Source organism: Anoplophora glabripennis, unplaced genomic scaffold (assembly GCF_000390285.2).
Source record: "Anoplophora glabripennis isolate ALB-LARVAE unplaced genomic scaffold, Agla_2.0 scaffold509, whole genome shotgun sequence".
NCBI classification, from domain to species: domain Eukaryota; kingdom Metazoa; phylum Arthropoda; class Insecta; order Coleoptera; family Cerambycidae; genus Anoplophora; species Anoplophora glabripennis.
The window spans coordinates 218,488-243,188 of NW_019416599.1; the positions used below are offsets into that span (position 1 = coordinate 218,488).

A 24,701-nucleotide genomic window follows, 5' to 3' on the forward strand; every position below is an offset into this window, starting at 1 on the left:
TTACGTCTCTATTTAAACAGTATTAATAAACCTTCACTTCATTTTTGTCCATGTAGGTGTTAAACCGGACAAAATATGATGAATTTTCACATGTTTTAAGCTCCTTACTGGCTACATGTCTGCTTCTACCTGTTAACACCATAGTACTACTAATTTATCATTCTCATAGTTGCAAAAGTACACATTGAATATTTTTATTTATGTAATTCAGTTTGATATCAGTGTTAAAGTACTTCATCTTAACTGATTAGATAAAATCAAATATTTACATACAATAAATGTCAATTTCTGTGATAATTGCGTTTTACAACGTTTAAAACGTGAAATATACAAGGCATCCCGAATTGTACAAGGTGCCCCAAATTTAAATTTTTGGTAATCAAATATTTCATCGAAACTTGCTTTTAGTAGGTTTTACTAGTGGAGGCTCGCCGTATGAAGCAACTGAGGCCGAGTCTTACTGTAAAAGGCTCTCACATCGTATATTTTAATACCTGTTATTCCACTATTAACCTAAATAAACAGTCAGGTAAACAGGTCAGGTGTTTCAGTCTTTGAGTTGGTGGTTAATGTACGCGTCGGATAGTACGCGGGTAGTAGCTTTAATGATAAGGACAAGACAGGTATTAATTTAATGTAAGTAAAAAACAACTTCCTTACAACAAAACAAAGTAAGACTAAATTTAAAGTAATTTAATAGATACTTATTATATGATCAAATACCTACATCATAGGTAGCTAATAATTAACCCTTTCGCGCTTAATGGTATACCACATATACCACATGTATCAAATTTTTTCTCGATTCTGCTTTGTGGTTCATTGTGCGTACCATAGATTTATTTACTTATTTCACTTGCGCCCTCTCTTATAAAGCGGAAAAAACTCGGATAACTTGCCACAGATGCCTACAGTTGATATATTTCTAACCGTTCTCGTAAACAAACGTGAAATTTTAGTGGTCGGCTTCAAACAATAATAAACAAGGAAAATGGCAAGTAAGTTCCTATAGATATTGTTCTAGCAATTCATTAGCATGCAAATATATCATAATTGTATATGTTTACATAAAAATATTGTTTCTAATCGTTATATTTCTGTGGTATTTCAAATATACCACTACGCATGAACGAATTTGTAAATCATATTTTTTTATTTGATAGAAAGAAATGTTTGGAAATATGACGATTTAGCAAAATTAACAGAAAGCGAGGTAGACGCATTATTGACAGAAATTCCTTCTGATGGAGAATCAATTGATGAGTTTGACGATGAAGAGGACGTAGAAGACACTCCTTCCATGGATATCGAGTGCGATATAGATGAATTTACTGCTACGCCTATTCAAAATTTATCAGATTCCGAGAATGAAGAAGATGATCTTCCATTATCTCATTTTGTACCAATGAATAAATTTATTTGGAAAAAACCTCTAATGGTTACGAATACGGGCAGGCAAGAGAATGTTTTTTCAGAAAGTGTCGGACCTGCTAACATACCCGATGAAGTTGAATCACCAGTTGATATTTTTTGTTGTCTCTTGAACGAACAATTTATCGAACATATCGTTTTTCAAACGAATCTTTACGCTACCCAACGTGGAAAAACATTTGTCCCAACAACTACGAGAGAAATAAAAATATTTTTGGCCATAAATATTTTGATGGGCGTGAAAAGACTTCCTAGCTATCGGGATTTCTGGTCAGCTCAAATGGAGCTGAGGGATTCTTATATATCAAATCTAATGAGCCGTACTCGATTCGATTGGCTTTTAGGAAACTTTCATTTGAATGATAATACTCTTCAGCCAGCCCATGGACATCCTAATTATGATAAACTATATAAGTTGCGTCCATTTTTAAATTCATTATTACATACATTTAGTTTTTTCTATAAAATACATGAAACAATATCAATAGATGAATTTATGATTTGCTTCAAAGGTCGTTCTTCAATCCGCCAATATATGCCTAACAAGCCAATAAAATGGGGGTACAAGGTTTGGACTAGGGCAGATGTACATGGCTACATAGACGAATTTCAAATATATACGGGAAAAGTTAACGAGACTGCAGAGAAAGAATTAGGACCTCGAGTAATTACAGATTTGACCAGATCTTTAGTTGGAAAACATTATTTTGTATATTTCGATAATTATTTTACATCCTTGGTACTACTGAGACAGTTGCAGAAGGAGAATATTCACGCGACAGGGACTATTCGAAAAAAGAGAAAAGGAATTCCAGATGATTTTAAAACCGATAAAGAACTCAAACGTGGCGATTTTGATTGGCGAGTAACTGATGATGGAATTTCCTGCGTCAAATGGATGGACAAGAGAATAGTTCTGTTAGGTTCCAATTATGAAAATCCGTCTGACACTGACCATGTAGTAAGGAGAAAGAAGAATGGTGAAATGGAGAATGTTCCGTGCCCTAAAGTCTTGAAAAATTATAATCAAAACATGGGTTTTGTCGACAAAGCCGATATGCTGAAGAAAACATACCAAATGGATAGAAAGAGTAAAAAATGGTGGCCGCGAATATTTTGGCACTTTATTGATGTCAGCGTAGTCAATGCGTTTATAATTTTTCAGCAACGATGTGGAAACAATAGAGGCATGAATCTAAAGGCGTTTCGTTTGGCTGTAGTGACAGGATTGGTAGGAGCTGGAAAGAAAACAGTGAAAAAGGGAAGAGCAAGATTGGAACAGAAAAATGTGAATAACTACAAGCCAACAGTACCACTTGAAAAAAGATGGGATCAGTCTTTACATATGCCGGTTTATGGAAATTACCGACGTTGTGCTCTCTGTAGTACCCGAGATCATCAAAGACGATCTAAATGGGCTTGCGATACTTGTGGTGTTGCTTTATGTTTGTCCGATAAAAAAGACTGTTTTCAAAGATTTCATAAGAAATAATGTGTAAGTAATGCTCCGCAGCTTAGTGGTATATCTGTAATACCACCATTTTTCAAAAAAATTAAGGAAATTAAAATGTTATAAATACATATATGTTACTTCTTAATTCCCTTTCTACCACCATATTTGAAATCACACAAAAAAAAACAACTTTTTCTAAATGCTGCCCTGAAAGGGTTAAACTATCTCACAATATTGTTTTATCTCTTGAAACAGCTTTTTCAAGAAGTAATGACGTAAACTACTGCTCTAAACAAATTAAAATCACTAGTCAAAGAATTTCTGAATTAAGAAACGAAGAAAAATTTAAAAATATTTTTAATTATGCGAAAAATATTATTGCCATATTACCAAGTAAAAGGGGCAAAAGTTGGGACGAATTAGACCTACTCGTTTTAGGAATTTATATGATTTAAATTTTTTTGCTTTAATAGATTCCTCTAAATTTTCCGGATATGCAAACAAATTTCCCGAAAAATCGTTTGAACGTATCTAAATGTTTTTGAAAGAGATAATCAACTTATCTCTTTCAAAAACATTTAAAAACGAATTTAATATTTTGTATAGAGACGAACAATTTCGTAATTTAGAAGTTCAAAAAACGATAGAAATATTATACAAGGAATTTAAAATGGTATATTCGGAAACATACAAATCGTTTTGCCCAGTTTTAACAATTCCTGCAAAAGTGTCTTGGTGGAAAGAAACTTTTTTTGTGTCTTAAGCGCATTACGACTTAGGTACCATTTAAATTTAAAATTTCCAGATGCATTTAATCGTTTGACCTTGAAAATTTAAAATTTTTGCCTGTGGCGCTTTTTTCATTTTTCTTGCCCACCTAGTAAAAAAGCCATGGACCTCACCTACTCTAAATAAAAAATGATGCCTCAACACTCTGACAGCTACATGGAACTTCAAGGTATTAGAAAAGTAATTTGTAATTTTGAAAATTATTAAGAAACATTTAATCTCCATTTTCTTCTTACTTACTGTGTTGTGGTAATGACCTGTACACATATAAATTGGCACACACTGTATGCCATGAAAACAACTGATTAAACTTTATTTTTCAGTTTGTCTTCGGCCGATTGCCAACAGAGTTTCGTCTAAGATTTTAACAAAACGTTTCGACCTTGACTAAAATATCCCAGGGAAAAATACCAACTGGTCCTGCATTCCACAAATTGACGATTATATAAGATACAGATACGACAGAACGATACTTTTTTTAGATAATACATTTGTCCAGTTACGCAACATCTCCGCCAGCCAATTGACAAATTTGACAACGAAAAAAAAACTTAATAAGTATACATTGTCGCAAGATAATCAAAATGTAATCGGTTTCGAAATGTCATCGTCGTTAATAATTCTAGTATGATTAAACTTCTAGATTTTTTTAACGATGGAGTAGATAAGAAGACAAAACGAAGCGTGAAACAATGGGATATCGTGGAAATATTAAAGATGTCTATAGATTTATTACAAAATAAAAAGCCGTCTTATTATCATTAAGTACATATTGTTTTATTACTATGAATTTTCCAAATGCATTTCCAAAGATTATTGATTAATAGTAAGTTATAAAAAAAATTGTATCCATTTTTTTTATGTAAACACGTGATATACACTCGACCAAGCAAAGCATCAGTCATACACGCACGAACGACAATGAAATGCACGACCAACGTCCCTCAGCAAAAAACCTGGATTGTTCACCGACACGCCATGCTGACAGAGTGCCGCTACATACGTATCGAATAAATTGATCGATGCGAAGCTTCAATCAAACATGTACATGTTATTGTCGAATGATGCGGATAGTGGAATTACTAAAATGTGAAGTAGGAACGGTAGGACGATCATAAGTAGACTTGGATAAATTAAGGATACTCTTGACCAATAAACGAAAATCCAGCTACTAATGTAGACCACCTTTTGGAATTATAATATCAACGTCCCTCAGCAAAAAACCTAAATTGTTCACCGACACGCCATGCCGACAGGGTGCCGCTACATACGTATCGAATAAATTGATCGATGCGAAGCTTCAATCAAACATGTACATGTTATTGTCGAATGATGCGGATAGTGGAATTACTAAAATGTGAAGTAGGAACGGTAGGACAATCATAAGTAGACTTGGACAAATTACTCTTGACCAATAAACGAAAATCCAGCTACTAATGTAGATCACCTTTTGGAATTACAATGCCAATATACAAATTATGCGTATGATACTGATACATTATGTTTGTACAGTCCGAACATAAGTAATCTTCAAATATGCGTTTGGACTTAAACTTTAAGCCCTGCCTTTAAAAGTTAAAACCATCTTTGATCCCTTAGGAGCCAAGAATTATCTGCTAATAATCTTAGAAGCGAAACAAATTCCTTTTTCCACATCGATCTAATCGCCTGCAAACAGCAGAAATTGTTTTCGTTACAGAAACCCTTGTTTGTCGAGTTTCAGGAAAAAAATCCTTTAATCGCAGACATTATTATATCGCGATTACATTTTTATCTAATCGGTTGTAATGCGACTCAATCATCTGTTAGATAGCACTGAGAGGAGCAAGTAAAAAATTTCAATAATATTTACTCGCACCACTTTAAATAAACTACGCTGTTTATTAAAACAAAAATTGTGAAGTGTCACGATTATCATTAAATTGTACTACGATACAGGAGGAGAAAAAAAAATTATATTAAATTTGGAACAACGTTAATTTTTATTTTGATAAAATTTTGAATGAGAAAAATAATTATTTGTAATCTTAAACACACTCCTTTATAAAACGCTATTATTTTGCTGTCACAAATATTTACTTAATAATAATATTCCTTTATTTTTTTTTCAATGTAATTTTTTATTTAATGGATAAATATTTTATTTTCTAAAAATGTACATAGACAGCATTAATATTGATTTTAAAACCAACAAAATGATGATTTTTACTAGAGCTCAAACTTCACAATATACAGGGTGTTCACATTTGATCTGGAACATACCTGTCGAATATGCGTCATATCATTTTGATGATCATTCTTTTATATATTGTATAAATATGATTTAATGAAAAATAACCCATCATACAAGGCTACCATGACACTTAAATTTATGAGTGCATTAACATACCTCGTATATACAGGATGTTCCACCTAAAAGTTGTTTGGAATCGCGTGGGCCATAAAGAAAACTAGAGTGTCATTTAACTTGCTTTATATATTACAGTGCAATAAAAATTGTTTGCAAGACCTTCTTGACGCTGATAAATAGCTACTTTTTCGGACTTTAGAAAAGAACTTGATTTTCCTGGGAACCTGTTAGAGATAAGTATGGACAACTTTATATTAGTTGAAAGGGCATTCAATTTTGCATTCACCCATGACAATTAATTCTATGAAAAATAAACTTTTTCAACTCGTAAGATTATTAAATGTAGGTCTCAGTATTTCAGAGTCTGAAAAACGTACACGTTTTGCTCACATATGACAAGATAGAGTAATTTATGTCAAAACGAACTGTGAAAACTGCAGGTTTCTAACTTTCTTGCTATCTATCCGTATCTATCCTCATTTAGAGAGCTGGAATCGTGATTTTTTTTTAAATCAACTGAATATCTCGAAAACGGTAAGTTGTAAACACCATATACAGTTAATACACTCTATCTAATATTAACCAAGGAATTTAAAAATGCAATAATATACAGGGTGTTCCATTTAAAACAACGCGAAATGGAACACCCTGTAAAGCTAAACACATTTTTTGTACATGGCCCACATGATTCCAGACAACTCTTATTAAAACCATTTTTTTTTAATTTTACAGTTACAGAAGAATTTCTCTTAGGTGGAATACAATGTAAACAATAATAACAAACAATCGAAATCGTACGATGCATTCAAATTTAACAGGGATCAAATCTAAACACCCTGTCTATGACAATAATGAACTTATGTTGTCCGTCTACGGGGAATGCTTGCAAAATGCTGCAGAGGCGTCACGTCATTTTAGCGACAGACGAGGATAATATCTAATTTTAAGTAGTTATTTCAGTTTATATTTCGAAAATTTCCAACATCTCTATTAATCAACACAGAAAATTTTCCAATGTCACTTCAGTGAGCGCTCCCGCTGACAATTTCTGATAAAAAAAAAAGGCCGTCGCCACCAAGGCCACTCGAAGCGTTTTACAATTTAGATAGCGCGCGGGAATTTTCCGCAATTTGGAACGCTCTCCAAAGCCATAAGTTGTGAAAGTGAACTATTAGCTTATCTCCGGGCAACGGATGTTCTTAACCAAATCACCGATAACATTGATTTATTGTTCGTATACCCTTCCCCGTCACATTCATATCGAAACAATGTGTGTATGTGCATTCTAGATCTGTTTGAAAACACTCGCGGCAGTGGACGAAGAAACCGAAACGATAACATTTCGTTCTGTTTACTTTCCTTAGTTGGAATACAATACACATGCATTTTGTTTTCGTTTTCCGGATAACGATAACAAGCAACACTGATGTGACTAATGTCGAAAACAATTAATACTGGTTGAGAATCACGTACGGTCTAACGTGATTGTTAATATACAGGGTGCTTTAAGTCTAAATCACATGACGCGTACAAAAGTGTTGGCAAGATGTTACTACCTCAGTCCCTTATCGTTCATAAGAATTCACTAAAGAGTTAACAAATTGTGTGGGGTAGGGGTAGCACGCTAACATTTTAAAGGGGCTAAGCGACCACACTGTAATAAAAAGTATGGTAAAATTCCATGATAACCTGTTGCCATGGAATGTTCACGTAGAATTCATGTATCATTTATGTAATATTAAATGAAATTTTTGAAATAACATTTATACATGAATTTTACTTGAACATTCCGTGTGGCAACAGGTTACCATAGAAGTTTGAGAAATTTTACAATACTACTTATTATAGTGCACTTGGAAAATATGTTATTTTGGGAAAATAACTAGATATTTCTATGTCAAAAACAATTACATATCGAAACAATTAATTTATATTAATTTAAACAGATTGACAATGTTTCATAATTTTATTTTCTCTGGATATACAGGAGATTTTGGAAAAAGTTGGCACAAATTTAAAAACTGATAGAACGTCTTTTGTTTTTGAGATACAAGACGTTAAATACGACTTCCTTTTTAAATAAATTTTAGTCACGACTTCCAAAAAAGCAATGTAATAAGTATCATTTACGTCAGTGCTAGTTTTTGACTAACTATAACCTTTCCCAGTGACATTTTACGACTTTTTGAGGTTATGTTTTTGTAGTCTGTAAAAATTAAGCTTACATAAAAAGGTACTCTTGTTGAAATTGGTGAAAATGCGTTGTTTTTGATAGAAATGACCCATCTTAAAAAAGTTGTCATAAACTGTCAGTGGGAAATGTTATGGTTTTTCCGATCTCAATTGAAAACCAAAGAGCCAAGCAGTATGTACCAGGTTCAGTCGCTACGCAACAACTTGGCATTGAAATATTTGAAAAACTTGTTCCTATATTTATTTAGCCATACCCATATACAGGTCTGGTCGCCCAGTTGAAGAATGGGCGCGCGGGCAAACGTCGCACACACACGGCCGTACTGGGCGACTGGGCAATAAATTTCAGTTGTTGACAAATCGCAATGCGGAATTTGGTACAATTCAGGTAGGGAGAAATAAAAGGGATATTTTGTTTAGTAATATTATTACAAAATGGCATTTTGGAGACCTTTTGAAACGAAACAAAACGAAATACCGTTTAGTGTCCACAATTTTTCGTGTTATTAAATAAGGTGTTGAGTAAAGGGGAAGCGAAAACAAAAATTTAAAAATATACAATTTATAAATTATATAAAGAAAATTGAGGCCATAAATAATTAAAATAATATGCTGTTGGCAAAATGAACATACATATAACAGAAATTTTCTACACATTATAAACAAATTATTATTTTTTATCTTTAGCAGAAATTTTTTTACGGACGCCTATAAAAGTCATTTATATTGCTAAGCGTTTTTATACATCTTCAGATGATTTCTGAAAGACTATACACTAGCTAGTTAATCTCTAGACTAGAAGAAGGTCAAAAATTTACAGCAATGACATGTTTATCATTGACGCCCTGTACCTTAAAAATAACGCAAAATATATTAATTTATGAAGGTTGAGTTTCATGTCGATCTTTGTCTAAAGTGATATACGTTGGTTTGCAGATTTCTCATGTGATGTTATAGTTACCAGTGAAAGAATAAAACATCAGACATTTTCCTAGTACTATTTGGATACGATATTTTTTTAAGATAATTAGCGAAATACACGGTCGTTTCCCATTTTTTTATATTTACGTCCGTCAATACGGTCAATACAATATAGGTCTCACTCCTCCACATTAATGTTATTTTGATGAATTTCAATGAAACAAGATAAGCAAAGCAATTGTGCTATGTATTAACTTTAATAAGTATTTGATGTTTTGATAACATTTTAACGTAATGAAACCATTCTGTTTTTTTACGACGAGCTTGTTTGTTGTGCTACTTCTTATATCTTGTATGTGATTTCATTAAAGAGATTTAGGATAATTTTTAGAATTATGTCGAATTAGCTCATCCCTGTAAAGTAAAAATAATACAGTGTGTAACCTAAGTACGTTAAAATATTTAAGTGGGGTATTCCTGAGTTAATTCTAAGAAAAAAAGTGTTTATAAATCTTTGTCCGAAAATGCTTCGATTCTGAGATACAGGGTGTTGAAATTAAAATTAAACAAAACCATTATTGCAACAGCTGCAGAAAGTGGCTACCCCGACATTAATACAAGCTTCTGCCCTCTTCACCAAAGAATATCGTACCCGTTGGACAGAAGTCTTCTGTCAAAAAAAAGGTACAGTAAATGGAAGAGAATACAAAATAGCACCCTCTAAGTACTGCACAAAAATTAATAGCAAATTATGATTTCTCACCTCAAACAACACCCGGTTACCAAATTTTGTGCGAAAAATTTAGCTTTCTTAAAAGTTATTTAAGAAAATCGAAAATAAAATTTCATCACCCTGTATTTCCGAAACGAAGCCTTTCCGGACAAAGGTTTATATAAACTTTTTCTCTTAGAATTAACTCAGGGATACCCCCAGGGTGCAAAAAAATCATGATTTTTTTTTTTAAATCAAAAAACCCGATTTTTTTTATTTAAATCAATTTTTTTTATTTAAATCAGATTTTTTTAACTTAAATCAGATTTTTTGTTTAAATCGCATTTTCTAGTAATTAACGTCTTATTTCCTGTCAATAATGCCTAATTCGCCGCACCTATACAATAACAAACATTTCCACAGCGCTGCATAAAAAAAATAAAAAAAATTTCCAATCGAATGGTGGATATCTCACAAGGATGTATTTGGAAACAATGGAGATGCGATTATCAAAATTACTAGGCAACTTCTGGGAGCTGTGGCATCATCGGCGTCGGTGGAAAGAATTTTTTCTTCGTTTGGATTAGTCCATTCTAAATTGAGGAATCGACTGGGAGTAGAGAAGGCAGGCAAATTGGTGTTTTTGTTTAAACGTTACAACAGCAAGTGTTATATTTTATTTGATGAATAACTATTAGGTATATTTGTGTTATATGATATATTCGTTTTATACCTTTTACATTTATTTTTTGAGTTATTAAAAATATTAAAATATTACAACAGAAAGTATATTATTTTATTGATGAATAGATATTAAGTTTATGTGTTGAATGAATCATATTTTATAGTTTTGTAACTTTTACAGTTATTTTTCGATTTAATAAAAGCGTTTAAAAAAGTTAATTTTTTTAAATTTATTCCCATGATTAAAATAAAAAAATCAACTGATTTAAATCACGATTTAAATCTTGATTTAAATCAAGTTGATTTAAATCTTTGCACCCTGGATACCCCACTTAAATATTTTAACGTACTTAGGTTATACCATGTATGTAAAATTTTTATTTTCATCATGAGTTTGTCCTTGCATGCATCGTATTTTCACAAACAAACATTTTTGTTAGTGTGTTTGTTTTCAAAACCGATAATGACTTTTCATTAAAGAAATAGATTGATTTTCGGAACGTCAACTTATGGAAGTGCGCAATATACAGGGTGCTTCAGTCATAATGTCTTTTATTTTAAGAGAAGATGGGAAAAATGAGTAGAACACGAAGCTGAAAAAAAAATATTTTCATATTATTTAAACCTCCTCTCGAACCGCTCGTGACAGCTGACCTACAAAGGTTTATCGAGAGTGAATTCGGTCACTAACCTAGCATTTGCTGCGTTTTTGAGACACTATTCTAGACACATGAATGATTAAGATATTTTTTTACATTTTAAATATTAACAAGTATTATTTACTTGTTAATAAAAACAAAGAACGTATAAGGATAATTATTTTCGAATGTTAGGTTATTACAATTTAGTATTTTTAATATAACTTTTTCACTATGTTTGATAATTGGATATGAATTTTTAGCATTATGTTTAATTAATTATTTAGTTTAACTTCTTAGAATTATATTTTATTATATTTTACCAGAATATACTCCTAACTAGGAGTGGTTGATCTTCGACTGACCCCATAGATTGACACCGCGGACAATCGCTTACGAATCATCTCTCCATTGATATTACACACAACCATCAACCGAGGCGAACGCTAAAAATCGCCCGACTATCTGACGCTAGAGGTCACTGTAATAGATTATCAACAACGCTAATGCGTTCGGCTTAATGAAATTCACATACTACTGACCTCACGTAACGCAAGAAGGCGCGCTCTTATACAAAAAATTGGAACGGTTTCCTGGGTCGTAAAGACGACACAAGGGTGTCCTAGTATAGAAATAGCTGTTGGATTTTTTCCAAGGCGGTGGGACGTTGTTTTTTTGTTTACTTCTAGTGCCACCTGAGGTAGCAACAGTTAAGCCTACAGAAATTTTGTCGGTTTATTTTAGTGTGCACGCAAAACTCTTAAAGTTGGCAACATACGAAAAAGTTTCAAAATTTCCCGAAGATCATGCAAAGCGACATTTAATCACCATCCGAAACATGGAAATAATAAATAAATAAGTGTATTTGTGTATAAGATTTATGCGAGAACTAAACAAATTTTCGGCTATTCCATAATGATTTTATTTCGATCGATCATACAGGGTGTTGGCTTTAAATGAGTATTTCTTCGAAATTCGATGTTTTCATTTTAGGTTACAGTTTGTAACGATTGTTTTTGTACAGAACGATAAAAAATTGGTCTGTTACAAATATAAAGACTAGTAACCAATACGATACTATAATAACTTGTTTATAATTAAATATGTATGCAAATGCTGAAAATAGAAGTCTTAAACAGGATTCATATCAAGAAAAATACAAAATAATGATAACTTTAAATAACTTAAAAAAACGTCTGAATTTTAAATGAAATACTTTGTTTGGTGTTTATAATTTCAATATTTCTTTATTTATTTGTAAACATGTTTATAGCGTAATATTTAACGTAGTTATAGTGATTGTCTGTATTTGTGACTACATTAACAAGGTCCTTCTTCATTGGTATTAGAGAGAATCACTAATTGTGATTTTTTTATTTTTGTGTACAAACATCACTTTGTATTAAAAATTATAAGCGAACATGATGAATTATTAGTTTTTTAAAGACACTTTCATACTTTGCATTTAAAAAATTGTGGTTAACTAGAGCAAACAGTTAAACACCTTTCACGATATTCCGAAATTAAATTTTGAAATTAGCAAACATATTTTCTTAAAAATACCTAATAAGATTTTCAATTTTTGGCAAAGTTTTTTCGGGCATAAAAATCCATGAAATTGATATAGAAACAGAAATTTGTCCGCTGAGGTACACTGTATTTTAGGGTATTACCGAGTGTGGGAAAGTTATAAATAAAAAGTCACTATGACATTTTTGAAAATTCATAACATCAAATTTATTACTTTCGGTTAATATGTAGATCATTTTCAAATTTGGTTTACATGTTATTGGTAAAGACACTGTATGTACAAAAAATCACATACGGCATAAATTGCTCATATTGACTAGAAATTTTAACATAACTTTTTTATTCGCGGTTTTCCAAAACAAAAGTTGTAATTAAAAAAAAATCTTTGAGGTTATAAGTGTTCTGTTAATATTAATATCAAAACGATGTCATAACAACTTGTGCGATTATTTATATAAGTAGAATTATCCCTAAATCTCTTTGCTCATAGTTTCCATACACTCTGTATATGAACTTAAATAATATTGTAGAAACAAACCTGTTATTTCTATGACAATTTGAGGTCAATTTGCAACATATAAGACGTTGTGAAATTAATTATATCTATTAAAAAAATAGATGTTACAGATTACAGATGTCTATATGAAAACATTAATCAAATAATTAAACAACTGACTACGAGATTTTTTTTATGTCCCGCGAGATAAAAATCTAACAACTGGTCCAGACTGAATTGACTAAAGCACCGGCGACTTCGCCATATTTTCTGTACATAATTTTTGACAAAAAGTATTATGTAAACAGACAATATGCCATTTGTAATTGGTGAAAAATAGTCGCAATCAAAGTCAAATTGTTGTTAAAAGTTCAAAGTAACTATAGAAGTACGATACAAAGTAATAATTAAAAGTAAAAAATTCTGAGTAGGATTTATAAATTTTTTCAGGGTTGCTCTCTAACAACATACAATGATTCTTCCGAATTTGTCTATCCACTAAATAATTTTTATATATGGAAATTTTCTACCAAAAATACATTTTTTATACGCGTATACTGGCTTCATCTCTACAAATAAAAAAAAATGTTTCAGTCTCCCTCATTCAGAATCTCGCTACGCCTTTTAGCGTATGACTCTTCATTTTATTAAATATTTTTGTTTGTCCTGGAACAGTTCCAAGTTGGATGCTGTTTCCTACATTATATATCATACAGTTTTTCGCACCGAAGCCTAAATGTTCACCGCCAAGGATGCTTTGAGGGGGGGAGGCAGGGGGGATTAGAGTTCATACAATCCTTCCTTGCGGAAGGTTACATAGCAAAACAAACAAAACATCGTGCAAGGTCGACAATACCCGGTGATATTTGAAACAAATGCATTTTCCTTTATTCGCTTCTAGAAGTAAGTGTAGTGTGTGGACACCTTTATTAAAATTTATCGCTCAAAAACTAGTTCGAAGTCGAAGTAAGCAGAATATTTTCAATGTTTATACTGTTTTCTTCAATCATTTGTTTATAATCGCCACATATCCTTTAACAAATATTTTTATTTTCGAATTTCGCACAATCTATTTTCTATATAGATGGCTCCTTACCGCTTCGCGATAATGGTTGACATTTGAACTTGAACTTCAAGGTCGTTTTTATAGAATTCTGCACCTATTTACATATATTTAAAAAAGCAGTACCAGTTAGGTAAGGTTATTGATTAATACACGCCGAACTTTCAAAAAACTATCGGATATACCACGCGCAATTTCATTTGCATATAAAGGCCATAATTTAAATGGAGAATTTTAAATGATTTTGTGAATTTTAGCCATAAATCTATGTACGACAGATACGTTAATAATTTGAATATTAATTTTTGAACAGAATCGATTACGTATAAGCCAACTAACATAATATATTCTTTATCGATATTTATGTAGCTATTAAAATTTAAATTATTTTTTATACCTCTTTCTAATTCAAAATATTTCCTAAATAGGGCTAAATAAAAAACAAAAAATGTAAAAGTGAAAAAATGGAATGCTCGTAGAAACGAATCAAATAAAAAAATGTTTTGGCAATTATTCCATATTTCCAATCACTAAATTGGAACCTTAAGTAAAGTGCAAAAACATGGATGTAATTTCAAAGCTAGACATTTTAAAAACCAATGACGAGAAAAATAATCACAATGGTACATTACTGGAAATTAGAATGTTCAACTTGGTGGTCTGTTAATATTTATATAACCAAGTGACAAATTTGAATAAAAAAAATTAATGCAAGAAAGTAAGTTTAACACCAAAAGCTAAGGTACTAATAATATTTAGATACTTTTTAATAATTAAGTTTCTAATTAATGCAATTTAATATAGAAAAATGTAATGTTAATATAAAAAAAACAGTAACACACGTATAAAAATGAACAACTTCAAATTAATTTACTTTTATGAGGATTTCAAAGTATTTAACAACAGCCAACATGTGTTTCGTAAAATAGATACTTAAAACTTACAAAAAAAGATATAAAAGATTATTCCTGAATTTAAATAATGTAAAAAATTTAACATAAGCAGTGTTATTCCTAATGCTCATGCTCGGGAAAGAATCTTGGCATTTTCTAGTAGTACTAAAGTATTTTTATTGTTTTTCTTGGTGTTGTACTGTGTCAGTGTGTTTATCGGGTGTTATTTCCTGTCGATCTATGGTGATGTGAAAACTCGAAGACACGTTATAACGAAGCAATTAATTTTTTTATGAAATTCACCCCATTTCATCCCCCCTGACGGGCTGACAAATAAATGTGACACTACTAATTAATGTAATTTTTTATTTCCTGTCGATCTATGGTGAAATGAAAACTCGAAGACATGTTATAACGAAGCAATTATTTTATTTATGAAATTTACCCCATTTCATCCCCCCATACGGGCTGACAAAGGAATGTGAGAATTTTTTATTTCCTGTCGATCTATGGTGAAATGAAAACTCGAAGACACGTTATTACGAAGCAATTAATTTTTTTATGAAATTCACCCCATTTCATCCCCCCGTACGGGCTGACAAATGAATGGAACACTGTTAACTAGTGTAATTTTTTATTTCCTGTCGATCTATGTTGAAATGAATACTCGAAGACACGTTATAACGAAGCAATTATTTTTTTTATGAAATTCACCCCATTTCATCCCCCATACGGGCTGACAAATGAATGTAACACTGTTAACTAGTGTAATTTTTTTTCCTGTCGATCTATGGTGAAATGAAAACTCGAAGACACGTTATAACGAAGCAATTAATTTTTTTTATGAATTTCACCCCATTTCATCCCCCCGCACGGGCTGACAAATGAATGTGACACTGTTAATTAGTGTAATTTTTTATTTCCTGTCGATCTATGGTGAAATGAAAACTCGAAGACACGTTATAACGAAGAAATTAATTTTTTTATGAAATTCACCCCATTTCATCCCCCCGTACGGGCTGACAAATGAATGTGAGATTGTTAGATAGTGTAATTTTTTATTTCATGTCGATCTATGGTGAACTGAAAACTCGAAGGCACGCTATAACGAAGCAATGAATTTTTTTTATGAAATTCACCCCATTTCATCACCCCGTACGGGATGACGAATGAATCTGTAATCGTTACTCTTTATAATTACTCATTTGCTATCGATCTATGCTAAAATAAAAACATTATAAAGGAACAATGATTTTTTTTTACAAAATTTTTGAGGCGACGGCTTTATCGATTCTAGTCCTACTAGAAAATGTGGATGTGGATAACTTCACACCCGTTTTCTTCAAGTGGTTTATTATAAACGTACTCTTAACCATAACCAAACTTTCCTTGAATGATAACCTGTTGCGAGGCTACTTAGCCTACATGAAATTATCTTTAATGCGCTTGCTCAGTAACATTGATATAATTTTAATTTATTATAAAGGTCGATATTGTTGTATAAGTTTAAATATATAAATTCTGTAGTTTGTCACGTGAGGTTTAAAACTTCCTAAATATTTATAATATTGCCAAAATATCGCAATATTTAAGGTCATGATAAAGAAGCCATCTTTTTGGCACTAATGTCCAAAGTACATAAGGTCGAAAATCGATCTAGTAAAAATATTGAGAAGTTCTTCATGACAATGTGCACTACGGGATTGCCTATTATTTGTGACGTCACTACTAAAAAGGTTTATTGTTAATGCCATAATTCGTTTTAACCACAATGCAATAACATAAGTAAAAAATATGTATTTTTATGCACTAATTCAGTTTCTAACTAAATCTGTGAAAGTAATTCACACATTTTAGGAACAATTTAGAGTAAGTATTATTACGTACAATATACTACTATGCATTTCTCTCTGTGTAGAATGGATTGTATATTTGCTATTGCTTGAAAAATATCTACAATATGCAAACTTCAACCATGTCATCCGATATAGTTATTCGAAATGATATGCATATTTGGATTTCCTTGCACGAAGTAAAAAAAATGAGAAAATGGCGAAATATGTGAAAAAATGAGAAAATACTTTTTTCTGTCTAAAATTTCTTGGGTTTCTACACACAGCAAATTTCTTCTTCCTTTTAACACTGTAATCAATATTAGAAAAGTACGTATATCTTATTTACGTCCAAAGTTTATCGCTTAAACGGAACTGTTGCAAATAATTCTTCTCTTCCAAGAAAATTAACCTGATTATATAACTTTCTTGGCAAGTTTTCCGTCCAAACCCGTCAAACGGTTATAGCGGACATTCGCTAAAACGTGTTTTAAGGAAACAGTAGGGTTATTGAGGCGTTACACGTTTTACATCGTCCTGTTATGCAATATTTAGGTTAATATCCTAATTTTATAGCCTTTTAGTAGCACTGCATTCGCAGGGAATGTAATGTGGTGTATGTTTCATGCTTTCAATTCATTCCAGAGGCATTCCACCAATGAAAATTAATTTATTACTCAGGGTATGGTCCCTGTACTTCACATTAGTTTGAAATTTACTTTGGATGCTACTACTAGCAACAAAGTCAACAGAAATAATTTAATCAAATCTTCAGTAAATAAACCTTGCTGAATAAATAAATAAACTTTGTTCAAGTTTTAAAGATATATTAGACAATGTTTAGAAAATATACAGGGTGATTCGGTCAAAATCTATTACGCCGAAAAATAAACATTTTCAAGTCATTATTTAAACACCTTTCCGGACTGCTGGTTCCCAAGTCAACTCGATGTCGGCCTGAAGCGACGTTGCCAAATTGAAACATTTTCCTAGAGATTAGACATCATAAATAAACGGTTGTATTGTCTATTTTAGAAACTCATGTTTTTTCTTGTTCATTCCAGCCAATAATAATTTAAAATCTTAAAACATGTAATGAATGATATAAATTATTTTTTAAAATTATGCAACCAACATATTAAATTGCCATTGTTGCCCAGCAATTGCAAAGTTCAAGACGACTGGAGAAATCAGCTGGTTCTAAAGCTTGAACTTTTTGAAAACGATACGGGTAAAGTGAGTTTTCTCGTAATATTCTCCAGACCTAGCTTTGGGATGTCCCCAACCGCCTTGAAATGGTTCTTGTCGAAATAGTAGGTTGCCTCAACTAAATCTAAAACAGCTTCTAATACATTCAAGTCAATTTGCCGATGCCCTGCAATTTCTCGTCGCGATATCAAAGACCGGGTTTCGCGAAGACGTTGAATGAATTGCACGAAAGTTCGCGGATTCTGAAAATATTGGCATTCGCATTTCGTAAACATTCTTCATATAAAAACACCATTTCCGCATATTCAAAATTCGTAATATTAGCCATTACGACCGACACTCGAAACAATCCGAAATAAACTGCGGATTGTATTGCATTCTGCATACTTTCTACATATTTTTTCTTCCATAGGTTTTACGTAATCTCCAAAGTTTAGGGAAAACAATGTGGAAGATGCCATTAAGGTGGCAGAATTGCACATTTTATTATTATTTAAGTGGTTCTGATGTTCTGTTCCGGTCATAAAAGTGAGGGCGTCGAATTAGCGGAAGCTAAGGGGTCATTTGCTTATCTGTTAAAGTCGAGATTTTTTTCGAATTTCTGTCTTTACTAGGCCTTCTGAATGCGTGGATAAAATTAATGACATTAAGTCTAGATCACCCTGTATTTCATTATGGACCTCTCATTATTGTCGTCCAAGGAGGCTGCGCTTGAAACATGACATCTGAAGATTATTTTACATCGTCAATATTCCATATAGTGCTGCGGTTTCTATGAGGAAAAAAGCATGTCCTTTTCTACAAACTCCGACAGACATCCAAGGCCGACTAAGACGATTAATTAGTGAAAACACGATTTCCCTAATGTTATTCACTAGAAGACTCGCATAATTATGGACGGCGCCAACTCGATCCTAGATTTATCGGTCGATACATTAGTTAATTATTAATATGAGCAGTGTCGTGCGCTCTACATAAAGAGGGAATAAATAAATACCAGGTAGGTAACGCTAAAAACTATATCATTTCATGAATAAATGAACACTATTGACAAAAAAGTACTGATATCTATAAAAGTAAGCATTCGTGATGTCGCATAAAACTTTCATGTTAACGCCATGGAAACCAAAAACTAATAAAAATTCACGGGGCAACGGAAGATAATAACTTCTAAATAATGCATTAAGGCAGCCTTTCAATTCTTCTGAATTCATTTCCACGGTTAAATATTCTCTTCGTAGAACCGAATCACATATCCATTCCATTTACTTAAAAAAGGTTATAAGTACCACTTTACAGTTACAGTGGTTCGTGGTATCAAATGAAATTTACGACTATCAGATTCCTTCTAATTTTTTCACTGTTAGTATCTACATAGTCATTGACGCTTTTCACCTCCGAATTCTTTGAAACTGAACTGATCGACTTGAAATTTGACAGATAGTTAGAGAAAAGGTCAATAAATATTAGTGACATAGCGCCGATTGACGCTTCCACCCTGTTGGGGGTTGACACCCCTTCTCGGGGTTGTATTTTTTTTTTTCAAGAATAACGCTGGAAATCGATAGAGAATCAAATTTTGAGCAAAAAATATTCAAAGAATTTTTTCGAGAAACAATAGTTTTTTACTTATTCACGATTGAAAACTTGGAATTTTGAGAAAAAAAAAGTATTTTTCACGAATAACTAAAAAACTACGCATTTTATTAAAAAAAGTGTAATGAACAAAAATGTAGTTTATAAATAAATAATAATCGTTTTTTAAAGTGTTGTACGTCCTATACAAAGCGAAATATGGTTAGTGGAAGGGGACTTATCTTGGGGGGAATACTCGAATCGATGTATTCAACGTCAAATAACGGAAAAAGGATTAATTTTACGTGTATAACGCGCCTGGAGTATTTTGTAGTACTCAAAAAGACCTTCAAAATGACCACTTATAAAAGTTAATTAGAGCAAAATTGAACGAGTTATCGTCAAAAACAGATGGGTTGCTCATATTTTTTAAGAAAAAATGAGCAGTAAACGCTGTACCGTTTCCATCACAATTAAAATTAATCGTAGACTCTTTACAATTAGTTTTGTTTTAATGGTATTTTTTTAATAATGTACGGTAAAAGCTGAAAACGTATTTTTCATTATTAAAAAAAAAATTCCTTATTTATATAATAATTCTGATACTATGAAAGATACATAAAAAATGATAGACAACAAAAATGTAGCTTTTTTTTTCAACAAATATTTTGCTTTTTTTATTCCTATAGCATAAAAAACAAAGATATCGCCGCTTGAAGTATCCATTTTAGTGAAAAAACTACCTGTCTCGTGCCCTTCGATCATTTCCCTATAAAAAAACGAAGGACTTAAAAGGTTTTATATGCAAACAATCTTACAGCTCTTGAAATTATCTTTAAAATGCTTTTTTGTAGGATACTATAGCTTCAAAATTAACAGAGTTGTGGTAAAAAAACCAATGACATTTTTTCGGAGCAAAATAGGTTTTCTCATTTTTATATATTATATATTATACAAATAAAATAAGTAAAAATATTTAGTGTGATTATTTATATGCAGCGTAGCATTTTTTTGTATGATTGATTATATTTAAAATTGATTATAATAAAAATATTTTACATTAATATTGGTAAAAGGGTAGTTTATAAGAGTTGAAAATGGCAAAAGTAAAATATTCTTTCATAAACAATATAACGGAATTTTTATTTTAAATTATTGCACAATTTAAGATTTAAAACATATTTTTTTATCATTTTTTTAGCACAGGGGTGATTTATAAGGGTTGAAAAGTGTTATGAAATACAAATTCTTTCATAAGCAATGAGGGAATTTTTATTTTAAATAATTGCACCGTTAAAGCATTCCAAGCTTTTAAAAAGTAATTTTTTATAATTTTTGTCAATACACGGGTGGTTTTTAGGCGTTGAAAGGGTTTTCCCTTTCTTTTATTGGCCATAAGGTAACTTTTATTTTAAATAATTGCACGATTTAGTCATTCCAAATCTTTAAAAAGTAATTTTTATCATTATTTTTTGCATAGGGGTAGTTTTAAGGGTTAAATAAAAGGTCGAAAAGATCAAATATATCATAAAACATGTCCGTGAACATGGAACATTATTTAATTTTTGTGCTTGAACAAGACTTTTATCAATAAAATGCTTAAAACTTAATTTTTTCAAATTTTTTCACTTAAGGGTAGTTTTTACCCCTAAAAAATAAAAAGCGTCAATCGAGCTTATGTCACTTTTGAACTTGGGCCTAAGATGAGCCTTATTCTAAATTTTCATGCAAATCCATGCAGTTTCAAAGAATTCGGAGGTTACAGCTGATTTTCAGCTTCAATGACTGTACTATCTGGGTCCTCAGTAGTTTTACTCATGGCTTTCGAAGAGTTAAAAAAACAGGAAAAGCAAAATAGTGGGAGCAATTACTATACAAATTAATTCTGAAGTATTTTATTAAATGTGAAAATCCTAGAGTAGTAGGTATATTGGGCATTACGCCGTATATTAACAATTTAGGCTCTGTCTTTGTTGCTATATACAATGTATGTAGTTTAATATTCAATATTTGTTTCTGCGTCATTTTCGTACATTTTAAAAAGCGATGAATACCTGAATAGTTGAACACATTTTAATTTGTTTTGTTAAACAAATCAATGGCCCCGAAAACGAACAATAATATTTCAACAATGGGACTCATTTTAAAAAATAGTAAAACAAATTCCCACAAACGTACATTATGTTCATTGACAAACGCAATGCTTTGGCTTCCTCAGAATAATTAGACTGGCAGGACTTACAATTTTTCAAAATTAATAAAAAAATTATCATTTATTAAACATAATTCTTTTTGTTATTGTATTTATCAAATATTATTTTTTAAACAAACGTAACCCAAAAAAATTACATGCATCTATTTGTGTACACTACCAAAACATCAGGACAATGTAGGAAAATTGAAACAAATGAGTAATTTTTATACAAGGTCTGTCTGTGCGCATTTTGGACTAGAGGCATCATTGGACCATACTTCTTCGAAAATGAGGCTGGTCCGGCAATAACAGTTAATGCTGCTCGCTATAGGGACTTGATAATCCAGTATTTTGTGCCCAAATTGCAAGATATGGATGTAGATGACATGTGGTTTCAACAAGACGGTGTCATATGCCATGCAGCCCAAGAAACAATTCAATTACTGCAAGAGTCATTTTTTGGTCGTGTAATTTCCCGTTTTGGCGATCAGAATTGGCCGCCCAGATCACGTGATTTAACGCCGTAGGATTTTTTCGAAGTCTAAGGTTTATGCCAACGAGCTCACGACCGCCCACGCTTTGAAGGAGGAAATTGAGCGATATGTCAATGAAATTTAACCGCATTTATGCAAAACGGTCATCGAAAATTTCGACAAACGAATGCGTATGTGTCAGCAAAACCGTGGAGGCCATTTACCCGATAAGCTATTCCATACATAAACCTATACTGTATGTTTTATAAATCAATAAAAAAAATTACAATTTTTAATTAAAAAACTGGATTTTCTATAAAAATTACTTCTTGCGTGAAATTTAGTTGTCCACCCTTTATAACCCCGAGTAGAATTTACGAAGTCGGACCATTTTACACAATTAGATGTCGAACGGTCGTTCTCTTCACTTAACAACATTTTATCATCGCGACGAATAAGTTTCGCTAAAACAAGGGTAGAAACATACCTGATGGTGCAGATTTTTAACCGAAACCACCCAGATTGTGGAACTGGCGATGCGTAAAACAACTAACTATTTGGTAATGACATAAATCTTCCAACTACTGTTCACTTTATTTTATGTAGCGCGCCTACTATGATCCCTACTCCTTTGTGCCTACTCTAGTAGGTAATAAATTTGTTTAATAATATCAAAACACTTGAAAAGCTAAACATTACAAACGGTTACTTCAGATAAAAAGCAATTTATTACTAAATTTAGTTATTTTTAATCAAATTTTTTTTAAATAGATTTTGTAAAACTTTTTATGTAAGGAATTTGCAGCACTTGGAAAATGAAATTAGACATTCAAGAATCAAAAAAAGATAGGAAGGTAAGATAGATCACGCTGATTTTTTGTTAAAAGGAAAACACTTAAAATTGGAGTATGTAATGTGTATAAGAATTAAATGAATACATGTAAGGCCAATTTTGACCGCTTTTGTTTGATATTAGATAAGATTGAAGATTATGAGTAAACCTACATAACTTTGCGTCTTATCATCATAACATTTTTCTGTAATATAATTATTTGTAGTGCTGCTGTAATTATTTTCAAGTAACATGTTTACTAACAATATAGGGATTCATCTAATTTATCAGCGCCAGGCGATATACATATACAGGGTGTCTACGAAAGGTTGGGAAATCTCGAAGTTGGAGATACTGGTGACCAAAATAAGTCGATTGAGCCATTCTTATTCATCATATCAAAAAACATAATAGTGCCAATTTTTCTGTTCACACTCTGACAGTTTTGGAAATTATTGAGGAATTTCAAAAAAAAATTCAAACATTGAAACCAGCAACATTTGCATAAGGCATATTTGGCTCAATCGACTTATTTTGGTTACCAGTATATCCAGCTTTGAGATTTCCCAACCTTTCGCAGTTACTCTGTAGTGGATGTAAATATAATAAACAAGGAAACACCCTGTATTTAAAATTTAAAGCGATCAGACACAATTACGTGGAAAATGCGGTGCGACAGTCGTCGTTAGAAGTTACACGTACAAAACCTCATAGTTTCGATCGAGTGTCAATCCAATAAATCAACTCTGTCTGTATTTTTGTTATAAGCTGCTAAATAATCTCAGAGGACACTGTACCGGTATGCATGAGTGCATTATCTTCGTGTTTCTACCGGGTTATTTAGTATGTAAATACCATTGACTGAAGTTTGGATAAATATTTACCAATCTGAAACGTGTAGTCTGTGACGTTGCCTTTCGCAGAAATGAGTCCCCGAGTTAGTTTCCATTATGTTTTTTTTTCGGGATTTCCATCGGAAAATGGCGCTTTACGAAGAAAAAACATATTAGCATCTCATTATACGCAATATATTCAATATTTTCATGACAAATATTTTTCAACAGGAATACGAACGAAAACAAAATATTTTCCTAAATTTTGTTTCTTAGTTTCCTCATTCATGGAATAATTATAAAGGTTTATTTTGTTACTAACAAAATGTTATTTAGTTAGAACTTTGGCATATTTTGAAGATTTGGTTAAAGAATGTTTAACCTTAAATAATAATGACGTATTTAAAAATATGTGGTTTTCCTTTTGGTAATAAAACATTTCCTTACGCTGTTCATTACTGCCGAATCAAAATATTCACGACTAACTGAAATTATACATTATGTATATTGATATACGATTTTTGACATAAAAAACATACATGACTTGGTTAACTTTAAACAATATAATATTACTTTTTAAAAAAAAGGAGGTATAGGGTG

General features: G+C 31.7%; 2 protein-coding genes across 4 annotated transcripts in view; one reads left to right on the forward strand and one right to left on the reverse strand.

Annotated features, from left to right (window-relative positions):
• LOC108910480 (dual 3',5'-cyclic-AMP and -GMP phosphodiesterase 11) overlaps window positions 1–24,701 on the reverse strand; it is a 145,643-nt gene that overhangs the window by 95,777 nt on the left and 25,165 nt on the right. The window lies entirely within an intron of this gene.
• On the forward strand, window positions 992–2,923 carry LOC108910477 (piggyBac transposable element-derived protein 3-like). Its single transcript, XM_018715077.1, has 3 exons — window positions 992–998; window positions 1,164–1,751; window positions 1,944–2,923. Exons 1-3 carry the CDS (start codon window positions 992–994, stop codon window positions 2,921–2,923), a joined length of 1,575 nt encoding a protein of 524 aa, XP_018570593.1.

What these genes read in the sequence shown, in the direction of transcription:
- LOC108910477 (XM_018715077.1), top strand. An exon ending in TATATCAAATCTAATGAGCC is followed by an intron (nt 1,752 to 1,943) that starts GTACTCGATTCG and finishes TTTGCTTCAAAG; the next exon opens with GTCGTTCTTCAATCCGCCAA.